The sequence below is a fragment of the Podarcis filfolensis genome, assembly GCF_964270895.1.
Source record: "Podarcis filfolensis genome assembly, chromosome: 6".
Classification (NCBI taxonomy): Eukaryota; Metazoa; Chordata; class Lepidosauria; order Squamata; family Lacertidae; genus Podarcis; species Podarcis filfolensis.
This window is the reverse complement of record NC_139609.1, coordinates 2,694,753-2,718,812: the sequence shown is the minus strand read 5'-3', so window position 1 is coordinate 2,718,812 and position 24,060 is coordinate 2,694,753. Positions and strand designations below refer to the sequence as shown.

Sequence of the window (24,060 nt, the reverse complement as noted above, 5' to 3'; positions counted from 1 at the left end):
ATGAAGGCATTCAGGGAATAATCACCTCCCCGCTATTATCAAGTAAACAAAAGAAGACTTAACAACTTGTATACAACTATTCCATGTGTCTGTTACTCATTCTGCCAACTCTTCCAGAATTATTTCACCAGCCCAGGCAGAAGCAGCACTGTCACAAAACTGAGAAGCAATAGTGTGTAATGCCCATGTTTGGGGCATGTGCAAGCTTTTACTTGGTAAAAGGAAAAACAAATATGGTATGATAAAAGGAGAATTCTGGAATTTCCAGTGCGGCAATGTGGCGACATCCCTGCCACTGCTGCTGCTAGGAGAAAGCCAGGAGGGACCACAGAGGCCGCCGGAGCCAGATAGCTATGTGGCAGAGGCCAGGACCCGCGAAAGTGGAACAGCATCCTAGTGAAGCCCAGCTGACTAGGAGCGCACCATTGGAGGGCTGCTCTGGCACCAGCAAGCAACTGGGTGAGTGCCTCCCGCAAGTGGGCAGGGTGAGCTTTGGGCCGGGAAGCAGTGTCTGAGCCCTGTGTGGCTGTGTCCTGAACAAACCTTTTTTTTTTAACTTGGGAAGGGAGGCGGAGAGGCCTTCCCTCCTCACCCTGCTCTTCCAAAATAGTCTCCATCTCATAGAAGAATCATCCCGCCCAATCTCATTGATAAACCAAGACTACAAGATATTCACATCAATATACAAAATACTATTGCAAAACCCCATAAAACCCCTCGGCGCAATCAAAAAACAATGGGAGGACGACATAGGCTATGAGATTAGCTTCACCCCATGGACTAGAATGTGGTCTAAACCTCCCTTTGAATCCATCTCAGCCAAAAGAAAAGAACTGGCTCTGAAACTCACAGATGGTGCCAAGCCAGGCACCATTCCTCCCAAGGGAAGGCAGAGACGTTTGCAGGTGTTTGGCCAGCATCTCCAATGGTTGGAGGCATGCCTGGCTTTTCCAGAAGGGAGCTGGGAATCAGAAACCAACCTTGGTCTTCGGGAGAGGATGGTTTCAGAGCGAGGAGACAGACAGGGGAGAAAGAGAAGGCCAGGAGGCAATTTGCTCCCCTTAGGCGTGAGAGCAAAACAGTAAAATAACGGGGAAGCCCAGCGTTTGCTTATCTACTTATCTGTTTTATTTAGCTAAGCGAGGATGGCTTCACTGGAGAATCACAGGGCGGTTCACAGGAAAAAGATACAAAAGGAAAACATAAAATGCATAATAAAAAACAAGAGCAAGAAGAAGACAAACTAGTAACCCACAACACATTTGCAACGACACAGAAAGATTACAATAGAAAAAATTCTGGTTTTGTGTATCATTTTGCTTTGTAGTTTGTGTTATTACGGTGGAAAATTTAATAAAAATTTATTCAAAAAAGAAAAAAAAACAGAGAAATCGGACTAATACCTGAAGCAGGAACGAGCAAGCCTTTCTCAAGGGCTCCGCCCCCTTGGGCACTGGCCCCGCCCCCGCCCTGGGAACCCGACGTGCTGGGGGCGGGGATGGGCGGGTACGGCAGCCGGCAGGGTCCAAACGCCCCGCTGCGGCAGTTGTTTTCCAACGACGTGCTCGGCGCTCGGCTCCCCGCCCGTGTCAGGAGCGCCGAGTTGCTCGATGGGACAGCCCCTGACGGCGCTTCTTCCTCCTCCTCCTCCTCCTCCTCCTCCTCCTCCTCCTCGCGGTCATTTCCGCGCCGGCCCTGGAAAGGAAGCAGGTGAGAAGCGGGCAGGGGCGTCGTGGGGCTGGGGAGGCCTGCGGGGCCTCTGAGGGAGGAGGCTCTGCGAGGAAGGATGGGAAGGGGCGCTGAGGTAAACCCTCCGAAGAGGAGGCGGCGGCGAGGCGAGGGCCGTTGGCGGAGCCGGGCGGGATGAGGGGCCTGCCGGCGCCGGGGGAGAAGCGCTCGGCCATCCCTAGCGAGGGGAGGGGAAACGCTGCTTTATTATTTATTGCATTTGTACACCGTCCGTCACCCGACAGTCGCAACTGAAAACGTCAATAACAAAAAACCCCACGCCTTCTTTATTGGTTTGTTTTGCGAAATATGTACACCACTTGACTGGAAAGGAAGAAAAGGGGGGAAAGCCTCAGCGCTTCACACAAAAATTGGTTTACAGTAAAATCCGCAGCCCTACTTTAAAAGCATACAAGAGTTTAAAATGCTGAAACAGATTAGAATCACTTCGACTTTCTAAGCATCTGGGTAGTTCTTGTATAAACAGGAATGTTTTTTCAATTGGCAGGGAGTTCCAGAGTGCAGGCAGTGCCACACTAAATGAGATCAAGTTGAAGGGGCACCTGTAGTAGTGCCAATTCTGCTGCAGCTGCCCTATTTGAAGTTTTACAACAGGGACCCTTTTTTTAAAAAAATCAACGATTAGGGAAATGGGAAAAGAGTTAAAAGCAAGGCTGTAGGTGACTTGGGAACGGGAGGTGGGTTTGGTGCAGTGGTTAGTGTTGTACTAGGACCTGGGAGAGACTGGGCTTCAAATCTCCCCACTTGGCACCCCATGAAGCTCACTGGGCAACCTTGGGCCATTCACTGCCTCTTAGCCTAACCTACCTCCCAGGGCTGTTGTGAGGATAGAGCCATGTTGAGCTCCTTGAAGGACAGGTGGAATAGAAATGCAGTAAATAAACAAGCTGTTGAAAGAAGAGGTGCTGTGAGGCCCTTGAATCAGTCAAAGACGGGCAGTCCTCCTATTTAAATAGGGAAATGGGATTCTTTGAGATTGCATAAAAGGGAGATGAAGTGGGTGATATAGGACGAGAAAGGTGTGTGTAGAAGGGGAATGGTTTAGAAGTCCTCTGAAGAGTGTAGGTTGAGGAAGGTTGTGGTATGTAGTTCACCTACTTAAACTACTAAGAGTCACATCCATTATTCCACCCCTTTTTTTCCTCTGGCCATGCCCATAACTGGCATGCAGCTCCCAGAAGGTTATCCAGAAGGCAAAGCAAATGTTCTCCGCCCCTAACATATGTGGTTAATGTGTTGGAATACATTTAAGAATGTAAGAAGAGCCTGCTGAATCAGGCTGAAGGCCCATTCAGTTCAGCATCCTGTTCTTACAGTGACCAACCAGATGCCTCTGGGAAGCCTGAAAGGAGGACCTGGGAGTTTCATTACAGTGAAACCTCGGTTTTCGAACGTACTCGGTTCTGGAAGTCTGTTCAATTTCCAAAAGGTTTGAAAACCAAGGATCAAAGGGCTGGCAGCAAAATCCTCTGAAAAAATGAAGAAATGCGCCTTGGAAGCCATTCAGCTTCTGAGGCGCCTTCGAAAACAGAAGCATTCACTTCCGGGGTTTTTGCGTTCAACTTATGAAACATTCGGCAGCCAAGATGTTCGAAAACCAAGGTTTGACTGTACTAGGTTCAAAGGAATAATCTTCTGAATATTTATTGCTGAGGGCACATCAGTAATTGGGCAGGAGGGTTGTGACTCTCATGCCTTGCTTGGGGTCTTCCTGGACGTATGCTGGAAATGGAGTGCTGGGGCAGAGGAATCCATGGTCAAAAAGCACTGCTCTTGTTCTTGGAAGCTTCAAATATTTGTGGGTACAGAAGTAACAGTGGGTTCTGTCCAACACTGTTACCCAGCTGATAGGAAGGAATCTATCAATTCTTCTTCCCACCCACAGCCCCATGCTCTTCCCATCCTCAGACATGCTCTGGAGGGTTGGGGGACCCATTAGTTTAGCTACACCATTGGATACAACCCCAAGGGTTCTACTCAAATAGATCTTGCTGTTTTAGGTTTTTGAAATTGTGGGATTGTGGCCATTCTTTTTAGCCACCTTTCTAGAAATGTCAATGATTAAAAAGGAATTGCTGCTCATTACCTTCTTTATGGGATAATACAGTGGACGCTCGGGTTGCGAACGTGATCCGTGCGGGATGCATGCTCGCAACCCGCAGCGGCGCATCTGTGCACACACGGGTTGCGATTCGGCCCTTCTGTGCATGTGCAAAGCACGATTTACCGCTTCTGCGCATGTGCGACCGCCAAACCCCGGAAGTAATCCTTTCCGGTACTTCTGGGTTTCGGCGCATTTGTAACCTGAAAAAACACAACCTGAAGCGTCTGTAACCCGAGGTATGACTGTAGTTATAGTATTTAAATACCTTTACCTGTTCCTTTGCCAGTCTTATGACCAATTCCGATAATAGTAAAAATCCTAAATCCTCTTTGCCACCTTAAAAAACCTTGGCTTTTAAGGTTGGCTTTAATGAACTGGGAGAATTTCAAAAGCCCAAGCACACCCCTTTTGATAATGTGGTTGAAAGAAGGATGCATTTTAAAAGCCTGTCTTGAGCATTTTTGTGCAATGGGCTCAAATACAAAATAATGCATGCAGAGTAGAGATTATAACATAGTGTTATAAAAGGCATTGGACAATTCTAATGATTTGTATTATTTTCCATACAGGCATCACTGTGGCCAGTCTTTGTGACTGAGAATGGAACCCCAACGAAATTGATTTTTTTTCACCCCATCTCTCTTCCTAGGAAGTGGGGCTCCCCTCATCTCCTTGTATTGGGCAAGTAAAAGCAACACGTTTATGAAAATATGCCTCCAAAATTCAAGCGCCACCTCAATGATGATGATGTTACTGGGTCAGTAAAAAGTGAGAGGGTAAGTGCTTGAGGGCAATGGCTTTCTTTGCATGTTCAAATCCATCTGTAGAATAATTGCTTTTAAGTCACTGAGGGTGAAGTTATATGGTGCTATTATGTCATGGTTTAGCTCTTGTTAGTAGATGGATGGGAAGCTGCATGATAGTCCCATGTAAAATACTCTTAGTTTTCCCAGAGAAGAACAGGCTATAGTATAAAAAGATAAGATGGTAAACATGTCTGATGGACTTGACAACTTTTTCTTGCAAGTCACCAAGATTATGGTGATGGTTTCATTGTGCAACTGCCTATGGAGTTTGGACTGGTCTAATAAACATTCCAGAATATATCATTGATTAATGTACATTTAAGGATATATACTTAGATGATTATTTGCCAATATCTTTACAATATGGAGTTTTCTCTCCATATTATAGAACAGGTTTTCTTCAGCTAATATTGTAAAGATATTGGCAATAATCGTCTAAGTATATATCCTTAAATGTACATTAATCAATGATATATTCTGGAATGTTTATTAGACCAGTCCAAACTCCATAGGCAGTTGCACAATGAAACCATCGCCATAATCTTGGTGACTTGCAAGAAAAAGTTGTCAAGTCCATCAGGCATGTTTACCAATACTTAACTGGTCATTTCGCCAGTATGCCTGTGCTCAGTACTATCAGACTTTGTCCAGGAATAGTTTTCTGTGACATATTTTACTGCAGGTAGCAGGAAAATACAAATGGAGAGCAGGGAAAATCCCCTGTGGAAAGAGCTTTTCGAGCCCTCTGCTCTGCTAGCTGGCCCCAGGGCCCTTATGCAACCTTCCCAGAGACCAGTAAGAGGCTATTTATTAGTATTATTAAATTTGTATTCCACCCTCTACCTGCGGGTCTGAGGGCGGTTCACAGGATATAGGATATAAAAGCACAGAATACATATTCAAAAAATAAGAACAACCCAATAACGCCCCACCCCCCCATTTCAAAAGGGCATTGAATGTCAGTCAACCAAAGGCCTGGTTAAAGAAGAATGTTTTTGCCTAGCACCTAGAGGTGTGTAATGAAGGCGCCAGGCAAACCTCCTTGTGGAGAGCATCCACAAATGGGGAGCTACTGCAGAAAAAGCCCATGCTCATGTTGCCACCTTCCGACCTCCCATGGAGGAGGCACACAAAGAAGGGCCTCAGAAGATGATCTCAGGGTCTGGGTAGGATCAAGTGGAAGGAGGTGGTCCTTGAGGTATTGTGGTCCTGAGCCATCTAAGGCTTTGTAGGTCAGAACCAGCACTTTGAATTGGGTCCAGAAACTAATTGGTAGCCAGTACAGTTAGACCAGGATCGGTGTAATATGCTCAAACCGTCTTGCCCTGGTGAGCAACCTGGCCACTGAATTCTGCGCTAACTGAAGTTTTCAAACAATCTTCAGAGGCATCCCCACATAATCTAACCTAAAGGTTACCAGAGCATAGGCAGCAGTATCCAGATAAGGGCGTAGCTGGATGACCAGCCAAAGCTGTTGGAAGGCACACCAGGGCACTGAGGCCACCTGAGCCTCGAGCGACAGAAAAGGATCTAAGCTATGAGTACCCCCAAGCTACGAACCTGCTCCTTCAGAGGAAGTGTAACCCCATCAAGAGCAGACAGCCTTCCAGCCCATCCGCTCTAGGGAACCACCCACTAACAGTGACTCAATCTGATCTGGATTGAGTTTAAGTTTGTTGGCTCTCATCCAGTCCATTATCAAGGCATTTCCACTGCCTCACCCACAGATGTAAAGGAGAAGTAGGGCTGAGTGTCATCAGCATACCGCTGACAACGTACTCCAAAGCTCTGAATAACCCCACCCAGCAGTTTCATGTAGATGTTGAACAGCATAGGGAATAGGATTGAGCCCTGAGGAACTCCACGTTGAAGGTTCCACAGGACTGACCCTCAGGGAACGACCACTCAAGTAGGCCCAGAACCACTGCAAAGTGGTGCCACCCACCCCTAACTCAAGACAGCTGCTCCAGAAGGATACCATGGTCAGTGGTCAAAAGCCGCTGACAGGTTGAGGAGAATTATCAGGGACACATTTCCCCTATCTCTGTCTCAACAGAGGTCATCATACAGGGTGATCAGAGCAGTTTATGTGCCAAAACCGGGCCTAAACCCCAATTGAAATAGATCCAGAAAATCAGTTTCTTCCAAAAGCGCCTGGATCTGGTCTACGACCACCCACCCTAGAGTCTTGCCTAGGAAAGGGAGATTAGCCTCAACAGAAAGTGATTTGACCATGACAAGGGACTAATGTCACTGTCCCCCACTCACTTTCAAATCACCCTCTTCCTGCCTAGTTGAGAAAGGAAGGTCCAGAATATAGCCTGCCATGTGTGTTGGGTGTCAGGCTGTCAGAAAAGCCCCTCCATCTGTTGTCCAACACGTAAACAGAATCCGGCACAGTACTTGCAAACTTCATTGCTCAGTAATCAGGAAGTCAGTACCTGGCACATCAGTTGCAGAAGCTAAAGTTCTGTCCCCTCCGCCTTATTTATACCTCCCTCCGTGCATTTTTTTTGCTGTGATTCAGTGTTTCTTAATTGTTCTAGCCTTTTCTCAACCCTTCTTTCCTGCACTGAGAGTGGGGGAGGGGAAGGGGTGGAATCAGGGCTGCATTGCAGAGCAGGAGACACAGCCCCTGCTCCTTCTCTCTCAGCGTCTGTGGCTACCTCAAGCCTCTCTCCTTCATCCTCACCCTCTGCGGATGATTCCTCCCTGTCCCACCAGTCTGAACTTGATTCAAAGTCCCCTTGCCCCTCAGGTGCCTCCTGGACTACTGGCTGCCACCAGTCTTCCTCATCCAGTCAGTCCCTGACATCAGTAACATGTTGGGACAGCCCCATGGCTGTCACGGTGGCCACAATGTCCTGAGCTGCCCCAGAGCCAGTTGCCTCGGCATGGATGTTAAAGACCCCAACAGCTCTGTCAGCTCAGACAGGGACACTGCTGGGCAGTGAGGCAGGTGGCAAACTAGGAGGACACACTCTTGATTCCCCTCTGACTGGACAGAGCCTGGAGATAGAGATACAGTGAGGGGGAAAAGTATTTGATCCCCTGCTAAATTTGCCCGTTTGCCCTCTGATGAAGAAATGACCAGTCCATTATTTTAATGGTAGGTTTATTGTGGCTGTGAGAGACAGAACAGCAACAGGGGAAACCCCAGGAACCCAGAAGGCAAAAGTCAGAGATTGATGTGCATTATTATGAGTGAAATAAGTACTTGATCCCTCTGCAAAAGATGACTTAGTATTGGCAATTACAGAGGTCAAGACGTTTCTTGTAGGTGGCCACCAGGTTTGCACACATCTCAGGAGGTATTTTGTCCTACTCCTCTTTGCAGATCTTCTCCAAGTCAGTAAGATTTCAAGGCTGATGTGTAGCTACTCAAACCTTTAGCTCCTTCCACAGATTTTCGATGGGATTAAGGTCTGGAGACTGGCTAGGCCACTCCAGGACCTTAATGTGCTTCTTCTTGAGCCACTCCTTTGTTGCCTTGGCCTGTGCCATGTGCCCCTTACCTGGTGTGCCCCATGTCCCATGCCATACCTCCTGCTACCCTGAACCACTGTTATTGGGCTCCCCCTTGTTCTCCCCCACTCTTCTCCCCCTAGGCACATCCCCCAAAGCACCCTTACAAAACCAATTTAAAATTATTAAAACAATTAACAGCAGCTTTAAAACAGTGTTCTCTGCTGGGCAGTCCTTTTGTAGCCTTTCTTGCCATGCCCTAGGCCCGACGGAGTGAGGCAGGAGCAGGACCCTCAGATTGTCCATGGCAGGTTTTTCTGGCTCTTTGTTTGTTTGTTTATTGCCACCTGTCATGTAAAGTTGCAATTGCATAAGTATAATATATAAGTATAATATAATATTGTTAGTATAATAAGCGTAAGATGTAAGTTACCTGTAGTAGTTTTGTTAAAAATAAGAAGTAGCCACACTGGTGGGCATGTTAGGTTTTTGCAGAGTGAGGCGTGAGGGCCAGAGTCTCACTTCTCTGTGGTTTCAAGCCTATGGAAAGTTGTATGTGTGATAGGACTTTTTGTGGCAGTGCCCCTTTTAGATATACTCTCTTGGTTTTCCAGATCAAATTGATTCTCTCTTGTCTTCATGATTCCCAGGGTAGGTTTCTGCTGCCAACCTCTGGAAAGTTTAAGGCAAGCATTTTACACGTGGCTCTATATTTAGCATGATACAGAGAAGTGGATAAGGAAATTCTTGAACTAGCCCTGAGAAGGGTCTCTGTGCCTGTTTGTGTCCTCCTTTCCCATGTTTTTGAGTCAAGATCATATTAAGATGAAACTGATGTCCCCAAGCCTATAAATATTCTTATACATAATTAGGTAATGGATGTTCCAGGACTATATTCCCAAGTATGAGATAGAACACTGTGAAGAAGGCTCAGTTTTAGGAGGTTGACTTGGTGGCTATCTTGAGCACAATTTTGTCTTTTTGGGGGGTGAGGACATAAGAATGTTGATCCCTCCTTGCACTGAATAAGAGAACGTGGGTGTCTGTGAGGTACTTCATTGAGATGTGTGAATGATGAGCAATCTTCCATTTTTCAGAAGTGCTTGTTTCCTTTATGAATTATGGATTTGTTGTTAAATTTTCTTTTAATTTGGACTCCAGAGAACTTAAAGCAGAACTGGTGTGCTGATTGCAGCTAACAAGATGCATCTCAAGAAAGACCTAGCCGCCTTCTAGCGGTGGACAAGAAAGACATGTATTTCTTGTTGAGCTTATCTATCTTTTATGTTTGCAGAGGAACCTCCTAGAGGAAGATTCAGATGAAGAGGAGGACTTTTTCTTGTAAGTATCTCTAAGACTGAAGCAGGGATACCTGAACAACCTTTGGGGAGGATCTCTTAATGCTTGCTCTTCCCTTCTCCGGTATGGGGCCCCACCTCTGTTGTGTATAGCACTGGCTTTGCCAATGTAACGTGATACAATATCAGGTGTTCAGCTTCAAAGCAAGGTGAAGTATTGCAAGATTCACTGGAACCCTTGCCAACAGCACCTCCTGTGAACTTTGCAGTGTAAGATTGAGGACTCGCCTTGCCAGCCCCTTCCTTCAGCCTTGGGGGCTGTACTAGTCTTCTTGAAGTATTTTTGCCATCAATGTATTGTGTAACAGGCATAGGCAAACTTGGCCCTCCAGATGTTTTGGGACTACAACTCCTATCATCCCTGACCACTGGTCCTATTAGCTAGGGATGATGGGAGTTGTAGTCCCAAAACATCTGGAGGGCCAAGTTTGCCTATGCCTGGTGTAATACTTTCAGCCTCCAAATATCTCCCTGTTAATCTGCCATGTGATGCCGCTCATTCACTCAAGTAGATGAATAGCAACTGTGTCCTCAGGTTTGATCTGTTAATAAGCTTGTGTTATGTCTTTCCAGGAGAGGGCCATCAGGTCCAAGGTTTGGACCCAAGAATGACAAGATCAGGCAGTAAGTATTTTGTGGCATTTGAAAATGGGTCTTTCCTTGGCTTGTGTTTCTTTTTCATATAAAATTGCCGCAGTCTTAGTTAAGGTTTTTGCAGCATTTGTGTTGAATCTAGCACTGTAGTTGTTTCCAAGGCACTAAGACCTTTTGCTATAGACCAGTAAACGTCATTGCTGTGTTTTGATTTTTCTGTACTGTGGGCGAAATGATCCATCTTCCACCATGTTGACAGCCTAGAGATTTGTAAGACCTCCTGGAGAGCAGAATTAGGTTCAAAGCCACTGAGCAAATTGGAAGCAATTAAAACTTGGCTAGTAATCACCAACTGTACCAAAACAATAGGAAAGAAGACAAACCTTGGACACCTTCCAGGAGCAATTTGTACTAAGAGGCTTAAGCTCTAGCTTTGACATCCTTATCCAATGGTTCCCTGGAGGAGGAGGAGGAGGAGGCAACCCCCTTCTTCACTCAGATACCAGTTCAGTTCAGTTAACTTGCTTAAAACCCATGGTGATCCTGCATATACCCCACATTCCAGTACAGAAGCATTAATCCTAAAGAAATAGATCCCCTCAGTTTATTAGTGTTGGCTTTCAGGACAAGAACTTTGGAGGCAGCTCATCATAGCAATTGACTGTGGGTTGGAAACTTGTATCCTAGGATTTTATTAGGATGGTCAAACCTGTACACTTGTCTGTTTTGTGTCCATCTCTCTGAAATTTTACTGCACCATGTGTAATTCTTTTCTTTCATCATTTATTACATATATCACCAAAAGAAAAGCGATGTGTGTGTCTTGATGTATCTGAATATGTTCTGAAGCTCTAAAGTTCATCTTCTGTTGTTCAAAAGCATTCTGCTTGGAGGTTCAATTCAAAGAGTGTGTCTACCCCAGAAGCATTTGTGGAATAGTGTTCCATTCAAAGGCATATCACATGCTGTCAGGGAATCAGGAGCAGGAGCACTGGGGAGAGAGAATTGGGAGAGCGAAGGGGAAGAATCCGAGGGCAGCGTAGGGGAGTATGACAGTGGCCCGAGAGATTCCATGAGCTTCTCCAGCGAATCAGAAGATTCCCAGAAGGGGGCGCCGATGGTCAGGGCAAGGGGGGTCCCAGGGAGGACGCACCAGAAACAAGGAGCCAGAGGGGAACCCCAAAGCAGCAGTGGAGGATCGGGACCAGTTTCCCCACCAGAGCGTAGTGGGGGGGAGGAGTCACATGTGTCAGGGGAAGTGTCTCCTCCAGAGAGGGAGTCAGGGCTGACCACGCCTCCAACGGAGGGGAGGTCAGTTGCAACTAGCCCCCCCGATGGGGGAAGCAGTGACAGCAGCAGTGGAACGGTCAGGAGGAAAGCTGCTGGCTGCGCGCGCGCGCCAAGTTCAAATGTGCAGGCGCGCGGAACAGCAGGAGACCCGGATGGGGAACCAGCTCCTAAAGCCCGCCGGAGGGAGGGAGAAGGCTCAGGGGAATCAGCGGGAGAAGAGGCTAGAAAGGGCGGAACCCCGGCGGGCAGGCGGACCCAGAGGAGGAAGGAGCAGCGGAGAAGGTGGAGCAAGGCTAGAATCTTAAATTGGTGTCAAGGGGGAGGAGACTCAGACGGAGCATCAGTGGTCTGACACTTTAGACGTGGGGCTGCGCGCTGCGGCTCTGGAAGTGAAACTGAACTTCAATAAAGACTTTTATACTTAACAACGAAGCAGCGTTGGTCCTTTGTGAGCTGGGACCTAGGGTAGCTCTGACACATGCAAACTGGGTAGGATTGTAGGTAGGAATCCTTGCTGCAGTTGAAATAAGGGAGCAGCTGTCCGGCTCTGTTCTCTCTGTTAAAAGTTGTGTGCTGTTATAGGCAAGAGGTGAGGCACCTGCTCAGTCTGCAAAGGGGGACTGGGGTAGAGCAGAAGTGCACCAAAAAAAAAACCCAACAGCTATACTCTCCCAGAACTACTGCAGGCAGCTGTGCAAATAGTAATAGTAAGGTTTAGAAAGAATGTCATTTTCCCAGCAATGGTTGCAGTTTGAATACTGGGACTATGTGATTTTCTATCAGTTGAAACATTCATTTGGAGAGGAACGAATAATAGGCGCTCATGTCTTGAACTACAAAAAGCCTTTAAAAGAACTCAAAATTAGTGCTCATTTATGGGGAGGGATAGAGATTATTATTGTAGTCTCTAGAACTGATTAGTAGAGGCTGACTATTTGCTGGGGGAAGCTGTGTATGAGTTTATTCCTTGCAGACACAGTAAAGTGATCCACCCTGGATTGAAATACCAATATAAAATGGCAGATTATAGAAAGTTGGAAAGAAACTGTAGAACAGTTTTTGGAAGTCTGTAATTGGAATGTTTGGAGAGCTTAAAGTTGAGGACAGCATTTCTTTCCAGCTTGACTTTTGGTATGCCTTTAAATTCTTTCTTGGAATTGTCTGCTAAGTCAGGGCAGCCAGTGAGGAAATTGCTCACTTCCTGAGGCTCTGTCAGCTCTGTATTTAGGTCTGGGGTCTTGCGGCTACCTGATAACCATGTCATCATGCTCCTCTTCTCTGGGGCACAGAGGCAAGCAGCGTTTATGTCTGCAAATTCTAGGCTTGAAATCTGTTGGGATGTGAAGTTCATGGTCATCCACCTTCTTACGCAGGAAACGGCTATGATATGTTGAAAGTTTGCTACAACTGAGACCCTGACTACTGTTCCTTGAGAAGTGTAGTTCTTAAGTTCTTCTAACTGAGGGCATTTTGTTGACCATTCTGTTTCTAACAGCCATCTAAGTGCTTATGGAAACTTGCAAAGAAAAAGCCATCCCCATTTTTAGGTCCCAACATTTGGTACAGAAATATATAGCCTCTTGACAGAGTTGCTATCTAGTTATTGTGGCGAATACCAGTTGATAGATTATTCTCCATGAATTTGCCTAATCACTTTCTAAGCACATCTGTGCTAGTGGCCTTCAACACACATTGTGGTAGCGAATTTAGTTAGTTATGAACTATAGAACATTTTTCAGGTTTTTTCCTAACTTGTTGATTGTTCTTGTGATCAGTGGTAGTTGAAAGCAGACTGGGCACCTTTGTTTTTTCTTTAAGTGCAAGCTTTGGCTCTTGAGAAGTTCATGTCAGACACTGTTAGAATCTGATATATGAAAGCTAGGAGCTAAAGGGCACCTTAAACCTAGGTTATGGACGCAACAACGGAATGTCTAGACGTCCTTTTTTATAACAAGAGTACAAAGCTGAAAATGAATGAACTGCAGCTAAATATTATGTTTCATTTTTCACATGGTCTAGTCCTTCCCCTGTCCCCCCCCCCCAATATTCTTAAGAGGGTCTTTTCTACAGAGAGTAGCTGGAAGTGGAGAAGCAGAAAAAAGTCCTCCTTTCCTTCCACTTTGCAGTTTTAATCTGAAATCTTAGGCACAGTACTGCACCCAGAGCTCAAACTGCTCATGCTAATCAAACTCCCTGTCGCAAAATGCACCTAGAACAATGGGAAGTTTTGAACACTGGCCAGACATTAAGAAAGTAGCCCTTTGTACTCATAGCAAGTGGTAGAGAGAGACCTTTTCACACACTTCTCTCTGCCATGTGCTGATGTCACTGCGTTCTAGGAGAGCAAGGAGGCAGCAGTGCAATCCAGAGTTGAGTATTCCAGGGTAGACGGTGGGAGTGAGATGGATTAAGTGATTTTGCCATATGAAGTAATAACCTCTCCTGCACACTTATGCTGTAGCAAATGGGGTGCAGGTTGCATGGATCTGGGTGGCTTGCTTAAGGGTCCTTTACATTGGAAACACTGTAATCAACCTGGTAGGAATATTTTTCCTGAGTGTTCCTGTGAAGGGGAGGAAATCTTGGTGTATCATCAGAAGGGCAGCACCTCAAGTACAAAAATCATTATTAATTTGATTAAGGGGCCAGTGACCTTGCTTGTTGGTATGGCTTGGCTGAGACTTGTTTTTGCTAAAGCCAACACTTTGGAGACAAGGCTGTCAAGGGGAGGTGGTCAGGGTGAGGTGAACAGTCATAAGATTCTCTTGTTTTGTTTTACTTGCATTCCTGTGTGAAATTATCTTAGAAAACTGGCAGACAACAGAGCCATGAGTAAAATGGAACAGAAACCAGTTATGACTACCCCTAAACACACTTCTGTTAGGAGAGCAAAATAATGATTTTTAAAAATGATGTGATCTAAAGCTGTGTTTAGACAGTACTGACAAAAGTGTGTGTGCAAATATAGTTGTGGAGACCATCCAGGAACCAAACACTATCCCATCTGTGTCCTTTAGAGTAGGCATAGGCAAACTCGGCCCTCCAGATGTTTTGGGACTGCAACTCCCATCATCTCTCGAATCTGGGGGTGCATTGTAGCCACCGCTGGCAAGGCAGTCCCCCCCATATCCTTGGGGGGGGGGAAGACTGCATACTTTCCATAGCAGCCTCTTAATTACCTCGTGTGGGTCGGAGAGATGTTATTGTCGGCCATCTTCCAATGCGCCACCTGGTGGCCCCCCACCATTCTTAACCATTCTTAAACCGAGGTGCTAACGAGGCTTCCTGCCGCTGGTGCCCTTCCTCCGTTCAGATTCCGTTCTTAGACTGAGGTAAGGTTCTCAAACTGGGACACTTATTTCTGGTTTTACGGAGTTCGTAAACTGAATCGTTCTTAAACAGGACTGTTCTTAAACCGAGGTACCACTGTAGAGACTATCTTGGAGGAGGTCCAGGTTTTAGGAATGGGGCCCCCTTTTATGATGTGGTTGAATAGGCGTCATCTGGGATTCCTTGAATTTCTTATAGAATTCTGCTGTAAAGCTGTCTGGGCTTTTAGTGGTTTCAGGTTTTTGAGGAGCGTATCTATTTTCTCCAGGGTGATAGGACTGTCCAGGAATTCCTGTTCCTCATCAGTTAAGGTTGGAAAGGTCAGTTCAGCTAGGAATTTTCTGATTTCCTGTTCAGGTGGGTTGCTGGAGGTGTATAGGTCAGTGTAAAATTCAACAAATTCTGAGGTTATTTCTTTGGAGAAGATTATGTTGCCGTCTTTTTTGTTGATGCAGTTTATTCTTGTTTTGAGTGATTTTCCCCCGTACTTGTAGAAGCATTGTTTTGAGTATAGAATGTTGATCATTGTTTTGTTGATTTCTAGTGAGTCTAGTTCCTTCCTTTTTTATTCTATAAGTTTAAGGAGTTTTTCAGCTCCTGTTTGTTTGTAGTGTGATGAGAGTGCTGTGATGTCTTGTTCTATTTTGCTAATTTTTGAGGAGCTTTATTTTTTAAGGGATGCTTTCTCTTTTATGCAAGCTCCTCTGGTGACCGCCTTCATTGTGTCCCAAAGGAGGGGTTTTTTTTGTACAGGTGGTACCTTGGTTTACAAACAGCCTGGTTTGCATACATTTTGGATTACAAACATGTCAAACCTGGAAGTATATGTCCCGGTTTGCAAACTTTTTTTGGATTACAACCCTTTTGTGGGGAGGGGGGCATTGGCGAAAGCACACCTTGGGTTACAACCTGTTTTAGTTTACAAACGGACCTCCAGAATGGATTATGGTTGTAAACCAAGGTACCACTGTATTGTCTACATCATTTTCTTTGCAGTGTTTTGGAGAGTCTTTGTGAGACTCTCTAATTAGTTTATTTGTGGTTAGGATGGGACTGAAGGACCATGAGGGGGTAGTTCACATTTCTTCTGCGATTTTAATCCTACCTATGTTCGTTGATTCAACCAAGGGTATCAGACCTTGTGTGAGCAGAATGCTATCTAGTCTGGACACTGTGCCATAGCTCCCGGACTGGAATGTGTGGCTGGTGTCTCCCAGGTTTTCTTTGCTCCATATGTCATAGGGACCTCTGTTTTTAAGCATTTTTAGCAATTTGTAAGAGTTCTTAATTATTTGGGGTTTCCTTCCATGGAAGGTTGCCCATGGGGTTGTAGGGTGGATGTCTTTCAGGTATATGCCTCTCATATTTAGGTTGAAGTTACTTCCCAGAATTGCTTCGCCTTCAGAGAAGGAGAGGAACTAATTTAGTGTTTTCTGGATGAACTCTAGTTGTTTCGAGTTTGGGGCATATATGGAGCCAATGGTCTGTTTAGTTTTGCCACTCAGTGTCCCTTTAGTGAAAATTAATCTGCCTCTTTAGCACTGCCGTGGCTTTGAAGTTCAGGTCTCTGCTAAGTATTATGGTTGCTCCATGGGCCTTTCCTGAGCCAGGTACAACCCATTGTTGACTGAAGTGGGGTTTGCTCAGGAGTTTGCTTCCTTTGGGTGGATTGTGTATTTCTTGTAGGAAGGCAATGTGTGGTGTCATGGTGTTTACATATTAGGTGATGCATTTTCTTTTGATAGGGTTTCCCAATCCGTCATTCTGCTTATCTGCTTTATAGGATCATTCCCTGCCAACCCGTCTGGGTTGTCCTGAGTCTCTCACCTTATGTTGTCTATCAAACTTATTAAGTTGCGCTGACATAACGTGTGATGGGTGGGGGAAGAGGGGGTTTAGAATTAGATTTGGGTTAAAGAGTGGGGAGTGGATGACAGAAAGTAGCCTATATGTAGTTATATAGGTGTCCGTTCCCAATCCGTCCCAATTCTGCTTATCTGCTTTATAGGATCATTCCCTGCCAACCCGTCTGGGTTGTCCTGAGTTTCTCACCTTATGTTGTCTATCAAACTTATTAAGTTGCGCTGACATAACGTGTGATGGGTGGGGGAAGAGGGGGTTTAGAATTAGATTTGGGTTAAAGAGTGGGGAGTGGATTACAGAAAGTAGCCTATAGGTGTTTATTTGGGGTACCCAGGATAATCTGGCCTTCAGCTGGTTGGTCCTGGGTCTCAGCTGGCATGGAGGACCTTGTTTGGGAACAGCCTGTCCTCCCAGTCATTTTGGATAGGGAGTGGTCAATGAGATGGTGTTAAGCACATTTGTGATGCATGTGTTGGGTATAAGGTTTATAAGTAGTGTTGTCAGTGTTACTAACAACATTATTGGTTTGTTGGGGTAGGGATATGGGCATTGGCACACTCTGGCGCCACCATTATGCTGGTTGTGTGTCAGATTTTATCCTGTTTGTTGATTGTTTTATTGAGGTTGGGGGTAATGTTTTAGTTGGTATGGGTTTCTTCCTTCATTTTCCTTTTCTTTTACCTGCTTATTTTATTTGTGTGTATCTTCTGGACGACAAGTCCAATGATATCACAGTGGCCGTGGCAAAGTTTCTTTCAGTAGTCATACGAATCAAAGATCAACATACCCATGACTAAACAAATAACGCCTCGGTCTCCCTCCCTTGGGGGTTTGTCTGTATGAATCTGTTTTTTTGTTGTTTTTGTTTTTGTCTTTTAAATATATATTTAATACTATAACATAGTATAATAAAGAAAATTTTCAGTGATGGTGCTGCGCTTAAACTGGAGTCCACAGTAGCCACATGTTCCTGTTTTTGTATCTTTGTCCAAGTTTATATACACTTTAGGGTGTCCCAGAGCTCCGCCGCCACCATCGCAGGATATCACTCTGGTTTCAACTTCACTCACAGGCTGCTGAGCGATCAAATCGATTGCGAAGCTTTCATTCACCTCTTTCTGTCGACCAGAAAACCGAGCCCGCCTGTAGTCAGTTTCCTCAAAAACCTGTCCCGTGTGCGTAACTTTCTCGCCGGTCGGGGACGTCCCCGTGCCATAGCTTCTCCCAAAGGCGGGTCGCAGGGAGGGGAGAGCCACCCCGCCCCACGCCAAAGCCAAGCCCACCCAGGACGCTCCTCCCAAGGACACAAACAGACCCGCCATTTCAGCGACAGTGGTGAAGGAGGAAACAAGGTCAGAAAAAGGTTCGGAAACGCGACTTTAGAGGAAGAGTGGAAGAAGTGTAGAGGAAGTGTAACAAGAGCAGGAAGTGAGGATTGTCCATCATATCAAGACTGCAAAACCACAATAACTTCTTTGTTTCCATCTTAGCCCCATGCCCACTGTAGTCCTCAGACAAGGCAAAGGAAATGACTTCTTGACATGTGCTCCCATGTACATAGCTGTTGAAGGACAAGGATCAAAGCGGACGACTGCGCCAGACCTGTATTTCTCCTCCCACTGCCCTGCAACCTCTCAGGCTCTTTCCCCAATCTTCCAGCTTGACAGCCTGTCATAACAACTTTAGTGTAATTGGGGCACTGGAGATTAATTGTAATCCTAATTAACAGGGTGTACATCCATTTCCTTTGTTTGGTCTAATCACTGCTGGGGGTGAGAGGATAAATGGCTTTGCAATTTGGCTTCCATTGAAATGAAGTCACTTGGAATGCTGCAACCCTAAACAGTGGCACATTTTGGCCTAGTTGCCACAAGATAAACTATGCCAAACCACTTCCTTAAAAAATGTTTTTCAAAACCCCTGCTCATAGTAAACTTAACATATTAAGGCTAAGCTAGGCATGCCTAGGTTGTTGGGTTTTTTTTTTAAAGGAGGAACATTCTATCATGTGAGCATCCACCTGCAGTCTGAAGTGAATCTGGATGATCTATAGGTTGACCATCTCCATGAGGAAAACTAGGTCATCATTTAATAGGGCATATAAGAATACAACTAGCATTTCTGTATTGCAGGAATTGGGAACCTGTGGTCCTCCAGGTGCTGTTGGTCTGCAGGACCCCTTGTCCCTGACCTCCAGCCACACTGGCTGGGGCTGATGGGAATTTGAGTCCAACAACATCTGGAAGGGCCACAAGTTCCACATCCCTGATGCTGCCTTCTGCCTAAGCACTGCAGAAGCCGTAGACTTCATAATAATGAGTGGGTTACAATTTGAGACATGGTACAAAAGGGTGGCGCTGTGGGTTAAACCACAGAGCCTAGGACTTGCCGATCAGGAGGTCGGTGGTTCAGATCCCTGCGACGGGGTGAGCTCCCGTTGCTCGGTCCCTGCTCCTGCCAACCTAACAGTTCGAAAGCACGTCAAGTGCAAGGAGATAAATAGGTACCACTCCATCGGGAAGGTAAACGGCGTTTCCGTGCGCTGCTTTGGTTCGCCAGAAGCGGCTTAGTCATGCTGGCCACATGACCCGGAAGCTGTATGCCGGCTCCCTCGGCCAATAAAGCAAGATGAGCACCTTTACAGAAGGAAAAAAGGAGTGGGGAGGGAAGAAGTAAGAAAGAGCAAGGGGAGTGGACCTTCCTAACTCCCTAAGATGCAAGTAGGTTCAAAGCATATAATCTTTCCAACACCCCTGTAAAGTAGGTCGGTATTATCATTCCCTTTATGTGCTCTACTTACTCATGATGGCTAAATGTTTGACGGAACACCTTTTGAGAGCAGTATGCAAGTCAAGGCTGTCATTGCCTCATTACTTCATGTTATTTAGACTGCACAGCCAGTCCCTGGCTTAGGGCAGATAACAAAAACAACACCTGCTCCAAAAAAAATCATAGAAATTTCCCTTTCCTTCCCTTTTCTAGCTTAAACCTTTGGGTATGTAATTAGCTGGAAAATTGAGCTTGCTTTGGCTTCTCTTTAAAAGCCTACTCTTATTAAAGAGCTGTTTGTATTGGAGAAAAATCTGGTACTGTGTGGGATTTCCAGGATTAGAACAAGCCATGAACTGAAGTTTAGATTCGAAGTCAGGGCCCCAAGCTTTCTGAGAGAGTGGGAAACAAAACAAAGACCTTCCCCCCCTTATCTCAAAGAAAGAAAGAAATTAGGAACTGCAAGATACACATTCTGCCCTTCTCTCCCTGGTCACTTTCCTCCCTTTACCTGTTTCTTTCCTTCAAAATACTTTTCCTCCTGGTTACTCTCCTTTCTCCTTGACTTGTTTTTGACACCTGCTAAAATGTTTTTGTTAAAGCACAGCCTACCCAGGCATGTAGTTTTAGCAAGTAAAGCATTTTTAACATTATTGCTTTCATTTTAAATTTTAAATGTTTTAATAACTTGTTTGCTAGTTTCATATTTTAATTGGTATTTTTAAAAATGTTTTACACACACACACAGAGTGCGACTGGTAGGAATACATCCATTTCCCTCAATTCTGTGTCTCATTTTGTTTGAAAGCTGCCTGTTCTTCATGTACTAGGTGGGTATGAATGCAAAGCGGGGGTGGAGAGTGTGTTCTCAGTGACTTTGATGCCACAACTTTCTCAAGTTTTCATTTAAAATTGTGTTGCAATTTTTCTGGAATTCTTCAGTGTGGTAGAGCTTCCAGTAACTCTTAAATTCAGAATGCAGTCTGACCCAAAGCCATGTTATAAAGTCTGTGAGGATATAAATGTGGCATAAAAATGACAGCCAATTAGTGTACTTTGGGTTTTGAGACCAATATTTTGATGTATGCTCTATTCATGTTTACTTAGAAGTTTCACAGTCAATTAATTGAGATGTAAAGTTTGCATGCATAAGACTGCTACTGTCAATTCAAGTCTTGCCTTAGCCATTACTTCCTGGGTAGCCTTGGGCAACCCAGTTCTTGAAAAAAATATTTGGAAAACCATACATGAACACTTCATTCTTAAGAAAATCATATTTTTTTGAATCCAATAATCAACTGCATTTGCTGCCACTCGTGACAAATCATTGGGTAATATGATTCTTCCTCCACACCCTGCTCTGTTTTCCAGTGTCCAAAACCAGGTTGATGAAGTTATTGATGTCATGCAAGAAAACATCACCAAGGTGATAGAAAGGGGAGAACGACTAGATGACTTGCAGGATAAGTCAGGTAGGAACAGTTGGGCCTCTTTTTTTCCCTTGCAGCCTCAGAAGAGGGTCCTCAAGAGTACTAAATCCAGTGTGTTGTGAGCTCTGTGCATAGTCTGAGAATATCCCAAACATGATCACCTATGAGTGTTTGCTTTCCCCCCTATGCCAGGAGTTGCCTAACATTTTGGATTTTTGAGGGAGTGCTGTGGGTGCCAATCCCTCTTAAGAGAAGAGAGAAAGAGTATGCATACATGCTGCACTTTTTCCAGGGATCTGAGAAAACGTTGGATTGAGTAGAATTAATCTGACCCTTGAAAAGAAGTAGGAGAGACCTGCTATCTGCTCTGCAAGGGAGAAGGTAGCAGCCACTTCATGACGGTTTGTGTGTGACTCAGGTGCTTTGTTGGTGCCAGGGAAGGATATCAAGGGTCTCATTGTGCCTGTGGGCACCACGTTGGCATCCCCTGCCTAGAACACAAACCTGAAACAGACTCCTAAAATGTTCTGGCAACTAGAGATTTAAAAGGTTCTTGCTGTCCTGCATACAGAATCCATCCTTACCAAAAATATTTCTAAACCATTCAATCTTAGAATAATTAATTGTACAAAATAAGTACATCCCTTTTCCTTAGTCTTTATAATTGTATTCCTAATATTGAATTTAGTCTCTTTTGTATGTACATACAGTCCCAATATATATATTTACTTACTAATGCAATAGTCCTTTTTAGATGTAACATAAATAAGTTTCAATCTTGTTCATTCCCAGACCACTGTTCTCTGGCACAGCCATGAGATGGAAATCAAAAGCTTCTGCTTTTATAATAACCAGAGTTCCTTGTTACTACCAAACTCAGGAAAGCTTAGTCCAAACAAGCCAGGATTGAACTATAGTTTATTATCCTGGCTTATTCACTGACTATAATTTTAATCTAACCAGTTTCCCCAAGTTCAGATAAAACACAGAACCCTGGTTAGTTTTAAAAGGTTTTGGCTCTCCTCATGGCTCCACTGGGGAGTACATGAGCCCAAAGCACATTCACATGACATTAAGTGATGGGTGAGGAAACTTTTCCAGCTGGCAAACTAAATCCCAGCCTTTCTCTCCCACCCATGGGCCATTTTGCCATTGGGTGATAAGTTCAAAGGGGCCTGCTGTCAGTGCTTATCAAATGGCTTTTCACTGAATGCTAGTGCCTTTGAAGGTGCACTTTTAACACCAAACAGTTGATTGGTGCTGATAGCACACCTTTAATGGTTCTTGCTGCTGGTGAGCCCTGCTTGCAAATGAACAATTGCTCTCTCATGTTGACCTCTGCAGTTCTAACTTGTCCCACACCTGTTATTTCATATTACATTAGGTAGGAGGCATGTGGAAGTAGTTTGGGAAAAATAGCCTTGTAAGCCAAACTAGTTTACCATTGCATCTTAACTCACCCAGTGTGTGGTTTAAATCTTAATAGCAAAGTACTTGACTGCCCTTTACGAATGTTTTGAAAGTTCCCAAGCACTGCTGTCATTTTTACCTCAAAATGTTACTGTCTTAATGATGTGGTAGATGTGGTCTATAGGCAGAGCCTCCCGCCCATGAGGATGTACATTATGTCACTTGAATGATGTTCCCAGCCTTTTTTCATCCCATTGCTTACTCTTGTTAACTGAGTCTTTGCCATTGCATGCATGGAGAAGATAAAGAGGCAGGTCGTGTACACAGGCCCTCTTGTGTGATCAGAATCTGCCTAGTTATGCAGAGATATAGGCTTGCATATCCTGGCTTGGATGTACATCAGAGGACCATTTCCTGTCCCTTCATAGCAGAGTGCAGTAGGCTAGATAACTTGTATCATTTGTACTTCTGCCACTTTTATGTTTGCTTCTTCCTGCACAGCACGGGCTCATTTCTTAATGAACATATTGTATTACAATTTCCAAACACAGTTAGAAAACTTAAGTAATTATGTGGGTGGAATTTGTATGAACCACAATGTTGGCTGCATTCCTAATGTTCTTCTTTTAGAAACAAATCACATGGAATTCACTGTACCTCTGCAAGAATACCTGATCATTACCTCTTTGCATATGCTTGCATGTATAAATACAGACATGCATGCTAGGATGGAAAGCTTTCTCACATGTATTGCAGCAGGTTCAGTTCATGAGGGAGCCAGTGTCGCGTTGTGGTTAGAGTGTTGGACTAGGATCTAGGAGACGGAAGGGATCAAATCTCCACTTGGCCATTAAGTTCACTGGGTAACCTTGGGCCAGTCACTGCCTCTCAGCCTAACCTGCCTCACAGGGTTGTCAAAGGGATTAGGTGAGGAGGGGGACACCATTGAGCTTCTTGGAGGAAAAGGCGGGATATAAATGTGATGAATAATAAAAATAAATGTTCTCTTTCTGGCACAGAGAGCTTATCTGACAATGCAACAGCTTTTAGCAGCCGATCCAAACAGCTCCGACGGCAAATGTGGTGGCGAGGCTGCAAGGTGAGGTCCCAGAGAGGAATTTATTTGTTGACTTTTTAAAAAAGCAGGCCTATTAAGGTCACAAGGGCAGAGTGAACGTGTGTAAACATGAAGTGTATACACAATATTGGGAACTGAGTGCTAACACTTTCCCCCACACGGCAGTTAAGAATGGGCTGTGTTTGCCACAGGAGGCCAGATTCTTTCTTCTATCCTTTTTCCAAAGTAATCAGATTAGATCAGACATGTTCAACTGGTCGACCGCAATCAACCGGTCGATCACCAGAGTGATCCTGATCGATCACAGCATTAAATAAAGTGGGCAAGGAATGTCGCCGCAGGGAAGGCTGGGCTGAGCGGCAAGCGCAAGGAATGTTGTCTGGCCCAGCCTTCACTGCTGCAAGGGCAGCCCCGCTGCTGGATCCCTCCGCAGCCGCTGGGAAGGCAGGGTTGGGTGACATTTCTTGCACTTGTTGCCCAGCCTTCACTGCTGCAGCGGAGGCCCCAGCACTGGGTTCCTCTGACACCGCTGGGAAGGCCAGGCAGCAAACACAAGGAATGTCGCGCCCCCCCCCCCCGCCACACTGAGTCCTGCCGCCGGGACGGTCGGAACAGGCAGCAAGCGCAAAGAATGTCACCCGCCGGGTCTTCGTGGCGCCGGGGGGGCGGAGGGAGGGCAGGCATGATTGGGATCTGCGTGGCTCCCTTTGCCTCCACCTTCCACACACCACACCACGCAAGATCCTCGTCCCTCCAATGACAACAGGTAGATCATTGCCAGTTTTTTTATACTGGGAGTAGATCACAGTTTCTT

At 45.3% G+C, this 24,060-nt stretch overlaps 2 protein-coding genes across 3 annotated transcripts in view; one reads left to right on the top strand and one right to left on the bottom strand.

Annotated features, from left to right (window-relative positions):
• Positions 1–1,488: 1,488 nt before the first annotated feature.
• VAMP4 (vesicle associated membrane protein 4) overlaps positions 1,489–24,060 on the top strand; it is a 30,957-nt gene continuing 8,385 nt past the window's right edge. The window contains exons 1-6 of one of the 2 annotated variants that reach the window (XM_083621512.1): positions 1,489–1,710; positions 4,423–4,629; positions 9,419–9,465; positions 10,056–10,106; positions 20,700–20,800; positions 23,188–23,267. In XM_083621512.1, coding sequence (XP_083477638.1) covers positions 4,564–4,629; positions 9,419–9,465; positions 10,056–10,106; positions 20,700–20,800; positions 23,188–23,267 — 345 coding nt within the window. In that variant the 5' untranslated portion in view covers positions 1,489–1,710; positions 4,423–4,563. The remainder of the gene's footprint in view (positions 1,711–4,422; positions 4,630–9,418; positions 9,466–10,055; positions 10,107–20,699; positions 20,801–23,187; positions 23,268–24,060) is intronic. The other variant, XM_083621513.1, reaches the window with a different exon arrangement.
• On the bottom strand, positions 17,481–17,904 carry LOC310764941 (NADH dehydrogenase [ubiquinone] iron-sulfur protein 6, mitochondrial-like; the record flags this gene model as incomplete). Its single annotated transcript, XM_083619324.1, is given in 2 exon segments — positions 17,481–17,495; positions 17,498–17,904. Coding segments are annotated over 2 exon segments (399 nt in total). The 5' UTR covers positions 17,882–17,904.